We start from the raw sequence: 17,005 nt of genomic DNA on the forward strand, positions 1-17,005 counted from the left end.
AATGTGTACATACTCGCATGTACGTACATATGTACATATGTATATACTTACAGTGACTCAAACATGTTGTCAGGTGTTGACTTTTTAAATATTCCCAAAATTTATCAATTTAAGTTTTTTTTTGTTAAAAAACTTATTATAAAACAACGCAATTTTTTAGCCGCTTGAAAGTTGCACTGCATGAGACTAAACTTGTATGGACTATAAAACTTCATAGTCAAAAATGTTGTAAATAAAAAACTCGAAGTTTTGATGAATATTTGTTGAATTTTCGTAAATATTGAAACCTTGATTTATACATATGGTTTGGCTAAAGCTTGGAGAATATTTTAATGGGGAAAAAAATTAACTTGAAAAACATTTGGGTTGTTCACACTTGACTGGTTATCTGGTTAAAAATTATTATTCTGTAGTGTATGTTTGTTGTAAACCGAATAAAAAATATAACCACATAACCAGATAACCAGCCAAGTGTGAACCCAATTATGAAAATTTAAAAAATGAACATGTGAGAACACTTGTTTGAGTCACTGTGTATACATATGTACATATGAGAGTATAGGACAATTATGCATGCATATATATCAGAGTCCCTTGAGTAGGGCACGTTTAACCTGAAAACGAAAAATCAATTATTTTCAAGATTTAGCACACACTTAAGTAGATACATACATACAGATGTATGTCCATATGTACATATATATATACGTAAATATATACATCTATGTACAATATTGAGTGTGTGTCTATGCAAGTATACATACATGTAAACTTGTTTTTAAACATACATACATACTTGTAATACCACACAATCACGAGCGCATCCTCATATAAACGCCGACAGACCAACCTCCAGTATTCGAGTCGAGCCCCCTTAACTGGATTTTGTCGTGAATAATGCAGAAGGCATTGACTGGAGGAAGGTGGGTAGACAGGAGGGTTTGGAGACGGACCGAAGCCACGACGGCACATACATACATATGTGGTAGATGGAGCAACAACTACAACATTGAGATGTGGTAGAGTGGCAAACTGTGGAATTCTCAAAAGCGATAAATAGCAGCTGTAACGGCAACAATGATTTTCAAATATGGTGGAAGAGAGGGAGGGAACAATGAGAGGAAAACCAGATGCCGAAACAGTGAGGTAGTAGCTATCTATGTATATATGTGTGGTTGGTCCCGGTAGACAAAGAGTCAAAGCGGTCGGCTATAGGCTCACATGCGCCTACGTACTTACATACGTACATATGTGTATACATACTGCACTTAGGCGTCATTCAAGTCATTTATTGCTTTTGTTCGGCTTTATGTAGCATTCATATTGGAGCTGGGTTGGCGGTGGAGCTATGGGCGGCAAGACAATATGTATGGCTACTTTGTTTTTGTAGTATACTCTCTGCGCCGTCGCACTTGTGCACTATAATTGGACGATTTCTCATTATTTTATTTTATTTTATTTTTTGGAATTTCTGAATCAGTATTTATTTCTGCTCACAGAGTACTAATTTGTTGCCCGCTCCATGAGCACATGAGCGTTGGCTGACCCAGTACAAAACGGCACATCGGCTATTGTAATTTTAATGGAAACTGGCGAAATTCCACTTGTCGGAATATCAGAAAAAAGTGAGTGAGAAATAAGAGACTTGTCAGCAAAAGCTGTTATACTTCTACATACTACACTACTACCGCTGCATACGTAAACATTAAAAAAAGTTTTCAAGTTATAAGCACGTTTTGATAAAATATATATGTATGTACATACCGTATTTGCTCATTTTGTTGTTCAAAGAGCATAAATACGGGTAGAAATATGTATCGATATGAATGAAGTCTGTTTGTAGTATGTATTGAGCGACAGCTGAAGTCAAAAGTTGCGTAGGAAGATAGGAGTATAATTATTTACGGTTCTTCTAAAAATAGCTCCAAAAAATACACAGAAAAACAAAACTTTATACATTTATCTATGTACATATGTATATATATACAATTAATTTTGTTTGTATCCTTTAGTGATTTGCGCCAAGAATAACACCAAATGAGATATAAAAACAAATTTGGGGCACTCGAACCAGCTTATTGGATGCAGACCTGCCCTCCCACATCATCTCAATCGCGTGGTATAACGGGTGTATAACAGTTTAGTCAGTGCATGTACATATGTATGTATGTACATACATACGTATACTATATTTCAGTGGCGGCAACACCGACAGATCCATTGCTCTATGCTGACGAGTGGTTCTTTATAAATTTTATTAAGCATAAATAAAAAAAAAAAATAATAATCTTGATTGTAAACTGCTAAGAAACGAACAGAATGTCCCTGATTGTTTTTTTTTATCGAAGAAAAATCTTATTTATTTAAATCTCGCTATCGAAGTTAGGAACTTGGAGTCCGATTATTCTTCGATATATAAAATGGCGAATCAGGTTATCTAGAGGTGTGAGAGAGTAATTGAAATTGTCTAATTAGAATATAAAAATTGGAGTGAAATACGTATGCAGCTGAAACTTCACCGAAGCTCGTCTTGAAAACAGAAGAAAATTTCAAAAAAAAAAGTACTTTCAACTCAAAACTATCATTTAATACCCTTCTTTAAACTCAAAGAAAATTTTATTTTTTATTGATTTGTTAACTTTTGTATATACAGTCATTGGCAAAAGTATTTAGGCGCTGTTTTTTTTAGGATATTCAAAATACTTTTCATGGTAACTTTTTTCTCGTGATGTATTGTGGAACGACTTTCCGTCATCGCTTGTCTAATTTGGTTTGGAGGCAAACTGGTTTCGGCGTAGAGCTGAACAATTTTTAACTTCGTAAAGTCAATACCAAAATACTTTTACCATTGACTGCAAAGCGATTCTTGAACATAAAAGCCCATTATGTATATGGTTTTTATATTACTTATTTACTTTAATTTCCAATTTGTGTGTTACGGAAAGTTATAGTAAAAACATTTTTCCCGGTACTTGGTGTCTGTTTATTCTTCCGAAAAGGTGAAAACCTAATAGGTGTATTCTCACAGTCTTGCAAAGTCCTTGCACGGATTGCACGGTTTGCAAAGCTTTCCCATTGGAAACCGGTTTTTTACCGTGCAATGCATGCAATCCGTGCACCGTGCAAGGGCTTTGCAAGACTCCGAGAATATCCCTAATGTGCTTCACACATATGTATGTAATTTGTTTTTCCATATTTGCCAACAATTTTGATCTATGGAACATTTTAGTGTTGCATGATTGGTAAAATTAATTCATAGGCGTTTTGTTTAAAGCTCTTTACTTATAAAAATAATCCTTTTTTGCCAATTTTTCTTTCACTTCTCTGTCTACTTCATAGAGCACGAAACCCAGGCCAAAAAACTATACAAATTCATAGGTATGCGGTTTTGTACTTTAAACAATGATATGTATCTACGAGTTATCAATAAAGTTTTTAGACTTTTCGCTAATATGATATTTTTGTTCATCACATTTCAAAAAGATTATGCTGTCACGTATATTCGTCAATTGTAATTTTGAGTGCCACTTCCGTTTTATCGTGTTACTAATCACGTCTGCTTGGTGCTGATAAAAGTCCATTCTATTGCTAGTTCATACAAAGGTACTTGAAATATACATAAAGTGTGTTTCCATATATAAACAGTTTACTTATCTATACACTTAAATGAAACACAAAAATGCAGATTGCATAATGCGCACTTTCTTTTTATACAAAGAACTCGAAAACAGTAAAGTCATGACGCCATTGCTTGCGAAGGAGGCACAACAGGGGTATTCTCGCAGTCTTGCAAAGGCCTTGCACGGTGCACGGATTGCACGGATTGTACGATAAAAACCGATTTTCCTATGGGACAGCTTTGCAAACCGTGCAATTCGTACATCGTGCAAGGGCTTTGCAAGACTGCGAGAATACCCTTAATATTGCCCACAAAATGTTTGAGTTTAGTAAAATTACATATGCACATACGTAAAAAGTCTGAATATATATGTATTTATTTAGATACTGTTCTTACTGGAGCTGATAGAAAATCAAATAACGTTAAATTCTTATAAGAGACCATTTCTTATGGAAATGTAGCTGCAAGTGGCATTCAAATTCGTAAAAAGAGCTAGATACATACATACATATATATGTATGTAAAAAATGTTTATCAATGCCTTTTTTTTATTTGCGTTTTACAAATTATTCACTTGGCTGCCCACTCTGCCTTATCACTGATGACATGTTAAAAAAAGTTTTATTCAAAAATTACTGATGTTTTCAGTTAAAAACGCATTATTTAAACGCCGTTCAGCTGATGGTTAGTAGGTAGTTGAACCGATTTGAAATCAGCAGTTAGTGAAAGACATACCTCGGCCGATGTATGAACATAACTATGTATGTACATATGTACTTACATACATATCTGTTTCTGATAATATTTCCCCAAATTGTCCTTTTCTAAACTAGTTAGAAGTAAGCTTTTTTTTACTGAAAATGGCGTCATTAGTTTTTGTTTTCAGTGACGCGACTGTAGGGTGTTTCAGAGCAAACGCCCACTTCACGCTCAGTAACATCAAAAAAAAAACGTTCAGTTCCACGGGCGCGCAAGCATACATAAGTTCCTACTTGTACAGATATATATACATGCATACATACATACATACATATGTATATATTCATTTATACTCAAGTTCCGAAACACTTATCTACATATAAATATATATGTGTGTATGTATATGCAAATGTTATCAAACCCGCCGGCAGCACCTACTAATCTGAATATGTACATATATGTACGTATACGTATACCCTGTGTGAAAGTCTCTAGTTCTGAACTGGTGCGCTTTTCGTAAATTTAGACTAAGGTTCGCGATAAATCTCTTTTGCTTGCAAACAATTGTCGAATTTAACGTGGCGATGTCTAGGGTTGACAGATTTTTCATGCGAGCAATCAGTACGTTCGACTTGTTCATGCTAAAAAAATCGGTACTTTTCAGTACATTTTTATTCAAAGCAAAATTATGAATGTAAGTATCAGATAATACTTTAAAAGGCCAGAGTAGTTGTTTTTATTTTCGTATATAAATAAAATATAGTTCATAAGAAAAGTGTTATTAATTTTAACATGAGTGTACACATCATTGTACACAGTATTTTATATTTATGACATTTTTTAATAGCAATAATAAGATCATTTCCGTCTTCAGTGTTTAAATAGTCAAAGAATTCTATATTAGAATTACTTTTAATATGAAGTTCACTTTAAAATTTTTTTTAATTAGAAGCCGGTTTCTCTCTTTGCGCCAGGAAGCAAACTTTATACCTATGATCCTCTCAGTTGCTTCGTTTGAGTGTGGTTATGAAAAAGAAAAAACAAAATGACTATTTAAGGACATCATGTATAATTCCTCATGGCTTAAATAAATTTTTTCAACAAGCCAAAAACTTTGAATGAATAAGAATTCGCTAAAAAGAGTATCTAACTTTATGTCTTGTATGCAAAACTCTTTACGATGTCAGTAATCTCAGTAAATTGTGAAAAAAGAATTGTAAGCTATAGGCAAAAGCCATTCGAATATTCAAATTTGTTGTTATTAAACTGAAAGTTATATTCGAGATAACTAGCAACACTCGAAAAAGAAACGTCAGCCTTATTTTTAAATAATTACACCTCCATCATATTATCGCAACTGGTACGTTCCGACCCGGCGATATGCCCATAAAACGATACAAAACATTATCTGAAACATATCAACTATAATTAAATTATCTTCTTACTTTTTACACTACAGTTTAAGGGAGTTACAACGTTATGGAAAAACCTTAGGAAAATCCTAAAGTATTTTGTTTGAATTGAAAATTCAGTACAAATCAGTACAAATTTTGAAAAATCAGGACATTAGCGTACTATTGAAGAAATGAATAAAATCAGTACAAGAATTGAAAAAGCAGTACTGTACTGATAAAATCAGTGTTTGACGGCTTTTTAGTTCAACTACGCTTTTATTTTGCACTTCGCAGATGCTTTTTCATAGTTTGGTAATACGAAACAAAATTTGTGTTAATATTTTAACATCTTGGGACCTTCTGGAATCTAACCAATAACAGCAAGCACCTCTGCAAACTCAGCTACAGCTAAAGTACATTTCTTACAACCATTCCAAACAAATTTAATTTCGATTGGAAACACACATTTCTTTGGAAATAAATTAAAATCGCACACGAAAGAACCCAAAAGGTTGAAAAATCATAAAACTTTTTTCTTTCGTCCGTCGATTTTAGAACTGGTTCGGAAGTATAGTACTACTTAGTTCCGAACTATCGGAAAACGGATGCAGCGGGCGGCAATTGACACTTCCTGGGACATCGCCATTTTAAATTCGCCAGTTGTTTGCATGCAAAGAGATTTATCGCGAACCAGTACTGGTTCTAAATGTACTAGAAGCGCATTAGTTCAGAACTAGAGATTTTTCGCAACAGGAATACTAACTACATATGCTTATATGTCTGTATACATGTACATATGTATGTATGAATATATTCACAAACTATGTATGTACGTTCGGCCGGATACCTACATATCTGGCTGACCGTCATTGAATAAGTCGGTGCGATCAAATATGTCTGGTGATAGCACGTTTTAACCAAATTGTACTCACAGTTGCAACAATGGGCCTCATACAGAAAGAGTAAACTCAAGCTCCGACTCGATTTTCAGTACAAATTCTTGAGCTTGAACTCATTTCCTCAGTGCAAAAATTGAGTCGGAGCTTAAGCTCAGTTTTTGCACATGAGGCCCAATATTTTATAATGTTTAAGACGTCGGAGTTGAGCAAACTATTTTTAAAACTGAAAAATAAATACTAAGGAGTAAAATACATACATATGTATGTACTTAAGCTTTTAAAAAAGATATACAAACATACATTGCAAACAATAAAATTGTGGCCTCACATTCATTTAAAAATATATTTATGTACATATGCACATACATATGTACATACAAATGTAAATATGTAGAAGTGAACAAGCTTGTCTTTTGGAGGCTAATGCGCATAAATAAGCTTTATATAGTACACTTTAGGATTTATTTCCAAAAGACAAAAACGAAACAATATTAAAAATAAATAAAAAATTAGGTAAAAATGCCAAAGCACCTGAATGCAAACAGAATTGAAAAGTTTGGTTATTAGTGCAAAAAAAAAAACTATTAGCGCGTGACGCCACGTTTGACATGACGCGGTGTGAATTAAAATAAATGCAAATTTTTTAGGATTTAACGATTTGTTTTTGCAAAATTCAAATATGTACATTTGTGTGCATATTTGCCCGCGAACAAAGTGTAAATAAAACATATGGTGGCTAAACACAAATGTAGATACTTACATACATACTCATGTACATATGTAGATATACATACATCAGGGTGCATCAGCTTTTCCATAGAAAACACAAAATTTACTGTATTTTAAATCTTCCGCCAAAATATTTCGAAAAAAAAACATTAAGATTTACGTGAGCTGGACCTATTTGAAAGATCAAATTTGTTATAAATAAATCTTGCTTTTAAAATATTGTGGAATCAAAATATCACGCAAATCTTAATATTTTAACGAAATACTTTGGCGAAAGTCCTAAAATATAATAAACTTTTTAATTCCGGTGGAAAAACCACAACTTTTTTTTGGTGGTGCACCCTAACATACATACATATGTACTTAGTATATGCGTATATAGCGCTTACGTACATAAAAAGTAACTGTATGTACACATTTTTGGATATATTAATTATAATGAGCAAACCACGAGATGAATCTCGCGTACACGAAGTTTTTCTATAAAGTGTCGAAGGCGACTTGGTGGAAACGGACGAAATACTATTGAGAAAACAAACAATAACTGAGTCGTTAACCAGCAAGTAGAACGACTTGTTGAACCGTTTTGATATGTGACATCCAAATTGTTGAAGAAACGAATTCATGAACGTTTCACTTTTGGAGGTCGCTCTGCCCCTCAGCTATATATGTATGTACATACATACAGTGCCGGCCCCTGAATAGCGCCCTGTTTTAGTCGTCTGTGTTGACAGTTTTCCTTTTGTTTATTTAATATTTAATAATTATATAATACAGCATACATCATAATAACAAGAATCATGCAAATCCGGTTTTCAAATTAATACAAATTTTATAATAATTCAACAAATTTTTATCAAAATTTAAAACTCTTGAGTATGTAGTTTTGTAGCACATTAAATCTTAGTATCACAAAGGTATGTTCGCCTATTTTATTATTGGAAGAAAATGCGATACACTCTCGGCTAAAAAAGTGGTCAAAATTAACGCAATTTTTTAGAAACTTGAGGCGTGCACCTTATTTTACTGAAATTGCTAAAACCTCATAGAATATGCCATTTTTATAAAAAAGTAATGAATATTAAATAAACAAAAAGAAAACTGACAGTAAGGATCAAAGGGGGCACTAATCAAGTGGCCGGCACTGTATGTACATATGTAAGTGTCTGCAGATGGACATTGACAGTCATTGGGTGTCTGCATTAAAACTAAACCCATTTTGTGATGGTGTTTATTTATTTTTGCATACCACATACTTACATATGGCACTGGCAGCCGTCATTGATTGATTTGGAGTACCTGTTTTGGAAAGTTTGCTGCTGAGCTGTGGCACGTACGGCGCAATTGCGTACAGCTGCCAGAAAAGCACATTTAACAAACAAATTATGTACACAGTGCATTTGTATATTTGTGTATGAGACCACCTACAAATATATGTACATATACACATATACATAAGTACATTTGTACCTACCCGCACACAGTGGCGTAGTAGGGCTATTAACAACACACGTTTCTGGTCAACCAGTAAATTTTCAAAATGAAATACCCGGCGTGATTTGTGGCGCACTATGGGCTAAATCATATTTTTTTTGTTTAAAATGTAAAATTTTTTTGTGAATAAAGCTCAAGTTCTGTCGATTAAAGGAAAACTAAAGCTAAGTTGACCATGTTCAAAGAATTGATGATCTTTGAATTTTTTTTGCTGTATCTCAGAGGCGAATCACGATATCGATACAATTTTTGTTTTAAATAGTAGTAAATTAAATGTACATTAAGGAAAAGCTTATTAGAATACCATCAATCCCTAAATTAGGGGTTGAAATAAGGGGTGAATAGCTAAAACCCAGAAAATTCACTGAAAAACATTCTAAAGTGTTTTCGTAGGAGGCGAAAATGATTCGAACGAAACGAATTATTGCGCTAGCTCTCTTCCTTCTCGTTATATCAGATTAAAAAAAATAAATGTGATTTAGCCCATAGTGTGGCGCCTTAAAACTATTTTTGTGTAACACCCAGAAAAAAGTCAGCTAGANAATGTGATTTCGCCCGTAGTTTGGCGCCTTAAAACTATTTTTGTGTAACACCCAGAAAAAAGTCAGCTAGAAACATTTCTCTCAGCACGTGATTTGGTAAATATAACCCGACGTTTTTCTGGGTGTATGTTGTTAAAGAATTTTTTTGAAATAAGACATTTCCTAACGTACCTCTTTCGGTTGTTTCATGCGGGAGGTCATTCAGCAAGCTTGAAATGATCAGATCATACTTGAGTTCAACCTTGAGTCAAAGTAGACTTAAAAGTTTTGATTTTTTTCTTTTGAAAATGTATAGCACCTAAACAAATTCAACAAACGATTACAACCATCTAGAAAAGCCAAAATTTCATTTACCTGTTTCTTATGGAAAAAGGTAACAAAGACGAAAATTTCTGACGAAATCGTCAGAACAACATCAGCTTGAAGCCCCTCAACCATCGCGTTCGGGGTGGCTACCCCTCCTAGTTACGACACTGTACCGATTCTTACATACATATGTATGTATGTATATATGCACATTAATATTTAGATATCTACATATGTATGCATAAACGCATAAGAGCCGTTTTAATGCAATTCATACATATGTACATATGTATAGGGACAAGCCCCGATTCTTGGAAAAACAAACAAAGCGAACTTAAATGGACTGATGAAATAATCCAGGGTATTTTTTCTTTAACTACTTTCATATGCTGCATAGAATCTCATATTTTGCAAAAATCCCCATTGTTTGTGCAATAAATAAATATGTACTTAACTTCTAAAGGGACGTGGTCATATGAGCTACAAATGTACATTGTCAACAAGCTACATGACATACACCGTCAAAAATAAATGAGCGAAAATAAATGAAAAATTCGGTTACAAAAATTATTTTTTTAAATAAATATTTTTTTTTTTTTTAACAAAATGGAACAAAATAAAATAATGTAAAGAACTAAATAATGTAATGTAAAACAACAAAAAATGTTAGAAAAAAATTAAAACAAAACAAAAAAAATTAAGTCAAAATTAGGGTAAACGAAAACCAAAAAAAAAACTATAAAATTTAAAATTACATGTGTATGTACATGTAACACAAATTAGAAAATTAAAATTAAATTATATATGGCAGAATTATGATTCGTTTTACAATTCTTACACATAGTGAGTCATTCTAAAACAAATTTTCTTAAGTTTTCTATACATTTGTTGGTGTTGGTTAATATTTCCGACAGAGTGGGAAAACTTGAAAAGGTTTGACGGAACTTCGCTCCAAAATAAATTTAATAAATCATTTTCTATTAGAGTTGGGAGTTCTATCCTGATTTTTTGAATATTCGGATGCTTTTTATGAGATCCATTTGATAGTTGTACTTAGTTCAGTGAAAATCGAAGTCTCTTTGTAAATAAGAAATCGCCGTCATCCGCCTTTCAATGTTCTCTGATTGTCCAACAGTTTTAGAACTCCTACAACCCACAAACCATAAATAAGTCTTCTCCAAATGCTAAGGTGGGCTGGAGGTGGCGATGATGATACCAGGCTACTTAAAATCCATTCGCGATCACCTAATCATCATTATCTTCAGTAAGGAAAGTAAGGTGATAAAAATATTTAGAAAATGTATGTACATACATATATGGAGAATAGGAGAAACAGCATGATTTTAGGTTTGCTAGAAGGGCATTGCAGATACATACATAAATTGCGGATGACTGAGTGGATTTCAAAGTCCAATGCAATTCAAAAAATTTTAGGTTATCATGGAGACGAGTTTTTATGGCGATTATAAATACGCAACACTAAACGGTATATGCATACATACCTACGTACATACATTTGTACATTTTAATTAATTATTTTTCTTAGCGAGCTATAGCAGCAGCCAGTAACCTAAACCAGTTAAAACAGTTGTGGGTTGACGACAACGACGTCTAAAGGTGTGCTTTGCATTTAAATAACAAACACGCAGATTAGAAGCGTGTTGGGTGTGTTAGCATTTGTTAGAAACCAGGGTCCAAATCGAGGGGCTACTAGCGACTAGGAAAGAGGCAAGTAAAAACAACATTCCAAGTGTACAAAAAACAAAAAAAAAATAAAAACTGGTATACCCGCGACAACAAGATGTACGAAAAAATGAGAGCGACAGACACGGTCATAAACTGGCATAAAGCATAAAGGAATTTTGTGTTAATAAATGTGGAGTACATATGGGATGTTACTGAGAGCGCCACAAACGTGCCTCCAAACTGAATATCTACATATATCTATATACATACATACACGATTGAGAGAATACAAAGGTTGCGCCGATCTCGGTACCGCTATTTTTCTCTTAACGAATTTGACAGAATCGTTGTTTGCATGACGTCACACTGGTGCAACTTGTTTACGTTTTCCTTTGCATCATTTTTTCTTCTTCTTCCATTCTTGCTCACGTTTTGGCATTTCTCTCTCGCAATTGCACCAGTGTGACGTCACACAAAAGTTATTCTCAAAAATCCTCTCTGATCGGCGCAATCTTGTATTCTATCATTCTTGACATACATATATAAACACATATACACGCCCAATAATATATATATGTACATATGTATGTATGAATATAAGCACGTGTGTTGCCGAGCTTAATGTTAAGGCAAACATGTATACGTATGTACATACCTACATAGTTTTGGTATAGGTACAAACATATCACACAACGCCTTCAAAAGCGTCACAACTCAAAATTTAGCATTTTTGAGATTATGCGCTAAAAATGTACACTGAGCTGTTATTTGCCTTTCAGCAAATGCTGGAGCAAATTTTTGTTCTAATTTGATTAAAAAAAACCTAAGGTAAAGTCGCCCTCGCCCATATGATTATCATGTGCTAAGAAATAGTTTATCGCATTTTCTGACAAACGTATTATTTTGAGTTGTGACTCTTTTGAAGACGGTGTGCGATATACATACATATTTAGTTAGTTTATATATAGTATACACGAATGGCGCAAATCCGAATACGCGAGTACGCATACCTAAGTGTGTATTAAAAACACTGTTCTTACTCTTTATAGTGTTGGAGAAGCGGTGGGTACCTACATACATACATTGGGAGTATGTTGTATATTGGTTGTTGGTCAATTGATGGGTTCAGTATTACACTTATACAAGCGCTTGTGTATTTGCCCACTTTTTATTTGGAAGATTGCTGACTCACGCATACCCGAACGCTCTCAGCTCTCGCAGATTGCTTCTCCAGTCGAATTTCCAATCTATTATTAGTATTTGTTTTTCTTATTTGGCTTTGTATAGGTATAAAATGCTCAGTAAAATGTTGTACTTCACTCGCAAATATTTCTCTACTTGTACTCTCCTCCATTACTTTCTATACTATATCCATACATACATATACATATTATATTCCTATGCATATGTTAGGCCTTTTTATACTCTCATATCTCTATGTACGTTTTATACCCGCTATGTACATACACGTTACTAATTGTCAATTTTGACCTTCAAGGTTCCTTCAAACTCAACAACGGAGCTGCCGCAACGAGCTGTGAGCTGTGAAAACGAAACTGAAACGGTTATTCAACCAACAGACTGAATTGATTCCGAGGCGAACGCTTAAAGACAACGGTTGGTCGAGCGGGAAACTATAAAATCGTGCTCTACTAAAAAGTTGAAGGAAACAATTCTGTGTAGAAGGAAACTCAGACGGGACTTGATAAATTTTTCAAAAGAAAGATATTCTATTAAATCAACATCACTAACGGTGATTATTAAACCGATGTGCATTTAGGACTTCTTTGAGTGAGTGAGTGTTTCGTGCATTTTTTTTTGGTTGTGTTAAATTTGTTTTTGCATCCGCATCCGATTGCAATTTGAGCAAAACAAAAGCCACCAAAACAGAGACATACCAACAGAATAACGAACACGAAAGAACCGAAACTTGCATATCCAACAACAAATATAACTGAAATTGCAACAGCAACCAGAATAACTGCAAGAGTGCAAGCATTAAAAAAAAAATAGAAAAGGCGGAAAGCTTTGAAATATCTTTGCAGCAGATGAGAGAGAATCGAGGAGGCAGAAGTAACAGTACATTGCAAAAGCTATAAGTGAAAATACGGACTACTAGTGCTAGCTCTCTTATTCGCAATATATCTGACAGATACATACATACATATATAGAAAACATACTGATAACTACGCGCACAACCCACAGTAGCGCGCAGGTCTTGAGCTAAAATAAGCAAAAACTACTACATATTTCAAAGTCACCAAAAGCTGCGAGAGTATCTAAAACGTAGATATTTTTGCGAAAAAGTATATCTATCTATCGTTTGCATTCAACTAATCGCGGAAGCGTACAAACGTTGAAAAACAAAAAAAAACTACATTCATACGGCGCGGCGTTGTGCAAAAAAGCTAATCAAAGCGGCAGAGATGGAGAAAGATTTGAATGGTGCAATGCAGAGCATGTCTATTAATAGCAGCGGCAGCGCAATTGTCAATGGCTGTTGTCGCGGCACCGACTGCATCGTAAGCGACAAGCTTTCGTGCCACAGTCAACAACAACAATTAGGCGCTTGCAGCAGCCTGAGCAACAGTCAAAACAACGGCCATTGCGTCGCATGCAAGTGTAGCGGCAGCATTGAGTCCACGGACGAAACAGATAACGTACGCGTTGGCACAATCGGCAACAGCGCAGTTGGCAGCGTAGCCAATGTTACATCCAGTTTTTCGTACAAATCAGCATCTGCGCAGCAGCTACAGCAACTTCAGCAGCAGCAACAGCAGGCACAGCCACAAACACCATTGCCACCACACGCTAACGCTAGTATCGCGGAAAAACACAAAATGGTTCACGAGTTATGTCAGCAATTAATATTAACGGACGAACAGATCAGGGAATTAAATTATCGCATCCTGCACGAAATCAAGCGTGGCCTCGCCAAGGAAACACATCACAAAGCGGATGTCAAGTGCTGGGTAACGTACGTACAAGATTTGCCCAATGGCAATGAACGTGGCAAATTCTTGGCCCTTGACCTTGGCGGTACCAACTTCCGTGTGCTGCTCATCCACCTCAAGGAGGAGCACGATTTCCAAATGGAATCACGCATTTACGCCATACCACAACACATCATGATCGGCTCTGGTGAGCAGCTCTTCGATCACATCGCCGAATGTTTGGCCAGTTTTATGTCCGAGCACAATGTATTCAACGAGCTTCTGCCATTGGGTTTCACCTTCTCCTTCCCACTGCAACAGCTCGGACTCACCAAAGGTATTTTATCCACTTGGACGAAAGGTTTCAATTGCTCCGGTGTGGTGGGTGAAGATGTTGTGCAACTGCTGAAGGACGCCTTAGCGAGACGTGGAGATGTACAAATTGAAATTTGTGCCATCCTAAATGATACCACAGGTACACTGATGTCATGCGCTTGGAAAAATCACGATTGCAAAATTGGCTTGATTGTGGGTACTGGCTCGAATGCCTGCTACATGGAACGCGTGGAAGAGTGCGCTATGTTCGAATGTACTAGCAATGGTAAGGAACATATGCTGATCAATACCGAGTGGGGCGCACTGGGTAATAACGGTNGTGTTCGAAGGTACTAGCAATGGCAAGGAACATATGCTGATCAATACCGAGTGGGGCGCACTGGGTAATAACGGTATGTTGAACTTCATTCGCACCGAATTCGATGACGAAATCGATCAACACTCTATCAACCCGGGCAAGCAGCTGTTTGAGAAAATGATATCGGGCATGTACATGGGCGAATTGGTGCGTCTGGTAATAGTGAAATTGGTCAAAGCGGGCATACTCTTCAAGGGACAGGATTCGGATGTACTAATGACTCGCGGCCAGTTCTTCACGAAATACGTGTCGGAAATCGAGGCTGACGAACCTGAAAACTTCACCAACTGTCACATGGTGTTGGACGAATTGGGCTTGAATGACGCTACCGATGAAGATTGCGCCAATGTCCGTTACGTCTGCGAATGTGTTTCGAAGCGTGCGGCGCATCTGGTGTCTTGCGGTATTGCCACCCTCATAAACAAAATGGACGAAAAACAGGTAACTGTAGGCGTTGACGGCAGTGTTTACCGTTTCCACCCGAAATTCCATTCGCTGATGGTGGAGAAAATCACAGAATTGGTCAAGCCAGGAATTAACTTCGATCTGATGTTGTCCGAGGATGGTTCCGGTCGTGGTGCCGCGCTTGTGGCGGCGGTAGCGTGTCGGGAGGACAACGTCAGAGCAAAAGCTAAATAAATGCAATTAGCCGCCAAAGGAATATGTGAGTAAGCCCACAAGCCGTGAAAAGGCGCAAGCTACCAGTGCCCCCTCCCCTACATAACATATTGTATACATCTGTAAGTGAATAAGGCTAACAAGCTTACACGCCAACACAACAATAGTAATGTTAATTCTTATAAAAAAAAAAATGCTGTGACAGCCGTCACACAATTTAAATAGTAGAAGTAGTGATGTAACAAAAACAACAAGAAAACCAAAAAAAAAAAAAGAAAGCGATACAAAAACTACGATGCAGCAGCAGCAATCACATGACATGACGTGACGTTTTACGCGCAAACTCAGTAGTGAAAGCAACAAAGTGATAGTATAAAAATAAAACAGGATACAAAGGATGAAGAGTAGTGCTGTGCGATGATGGGGCAGCAGCGCAGAGTGTGCAGAGCAACGTGTGAGAGATAGGGAAGGCCGCAGGCAGCCAGCCCTCCTGAGCGTGCAGTGATGTGACCGAGTATTGCCGCAAGAGTTGTACGATAACTAAAAGATGTAACAGCAACAACCATACAAGCATACAGTTGTCACTAGTTTTGTACATTTGTTGATTTTTTAGCAATAAAAAACTAAAATTATTATAACTATTATATAATATACATACGAGTATAAAAAAAAATATTTTAAACTGCACTATTTTGTTTTTAAGAATTTCGTTTTTACATATGTATATTCCTATAGAAAAACGAAGGCAATGAACGAATTTGAAACATTGTAAATTTGGCAGAAAAACGTATTTTTATTTAGTTTTATGTTGCCTTGGCACCTCTAGATTATTTATTTGGTTACTCTTAGCAGAAAAAGACAACTGCATTACACTGCTTTCGGGCAAATTTGCATGTGTGACTAGATTAAAAATGGAAATAAAAAAATCAAGTAAAAAACTAAATAAAAATCAATCAAATTAGTGAAAACTTTTAAACTTGTGCAAAGCATAAACATGAAATTAATATAAAATTAAAATGTTCAGTTAGTGCCGTTTTACTATTTCGTAAAAATAGCAAATGTATAAACAAAGATTTAGAAAGCAGCAAATAAAAAATTACTACATCACTGAACAACCTGCTTTATTTAGATTCATCAGAAAAAAATGTTCACTCATACATTCATAAAATTGTAAAAATGCGCATCCCTAATGTAGTGTTACTTAGTTTGTTAGTTAATATTGTACTATATATGTAATTAAATCACCTTTTATGATTCCGCCTTTAATTTATAAAATTTTTGGTTTTACTTAAATAAATAAAAAAATTAATCTTATGTGACGCGATTCCGTTTTAAACAAGTTTTATTTTAATGAAAATCTATTTACTATTCCCAAATTACCTATTGTTTTG

The 17,005-nt window shown here is 35.4% G+C and overlaps 1 protein-coding gene across 5 annotated transcripts; it reads left to right on the forward strand.

Annotated features, from left to right (window-relative positions):
• The first annotated feature begins 1,608 nt into the window (after positions 1-1,608).
• Positions 1,609-16,526, forward strand: Hex-A (Hexokinase A). Of its 5 annotated transcripts, none has more exons than XM_017629681.1 (3): positions 1,609-1,625; positions 12,867-14,945; positions 15,022-16,526. In XM_017629681.1, exons 2-3 carry the CDS (start codon positions 13,796-13,798, stop codon positions 15,633-15,635), a joined length of 1,764 nt encoding a protein of 587 aa, XP_017485170.1. In that variant the 5' UTR covers positions 1,609-1,625; positions 12,867-13,795; the 3' UTR covers positions 15,636-16,526. The 5 variants fall into 5 exon arrangements, with proteins under 5 accessions (XP_017485170.1, XP_017485171.1, XP_017485169.1 ...); XM_017629682.1 differs by lacking the exon at positions 1,609-1,625 and adding an exon at positions 3,586-3,603; XM_017629680.1 differs by lacking the exon at positions 1,609-1,625 and adding an exon at positions 7,147-7,165.
• The last annotated feature ends 479 nt before the right edge of the window (positions 16,527-17,005 follow it).

Source organism: Rhagoletis zephyria, unplaced genomic scaffold, assembly GCF_001687245.7.
Source record: "Rhagoletis zephyria isolate East Lansing unplaced genomic scaffold, Rhagoletis_zephyria_1.1 Rzeph_scaffold_07000, whole genome shotgun sequence".
In the NCBI taxonomy this organism is placed as follows: domain Eukaryota; kingdom Metazoa; phylum Arthropoda; class Insecta; order Diptera; family Tephritidae; genus Rhagoletis; species Rhagoletis zephyria.

Bases quoted from the DNA above. Each gene is read 5' to 3' on its own strand.
- Hex-A (XM_017629681.1), top strand. From the start codon at position 13,796: ATGGAGAAAGATTTGAATGGTGCAATGCAGAGCATGTCTATTAATAGC.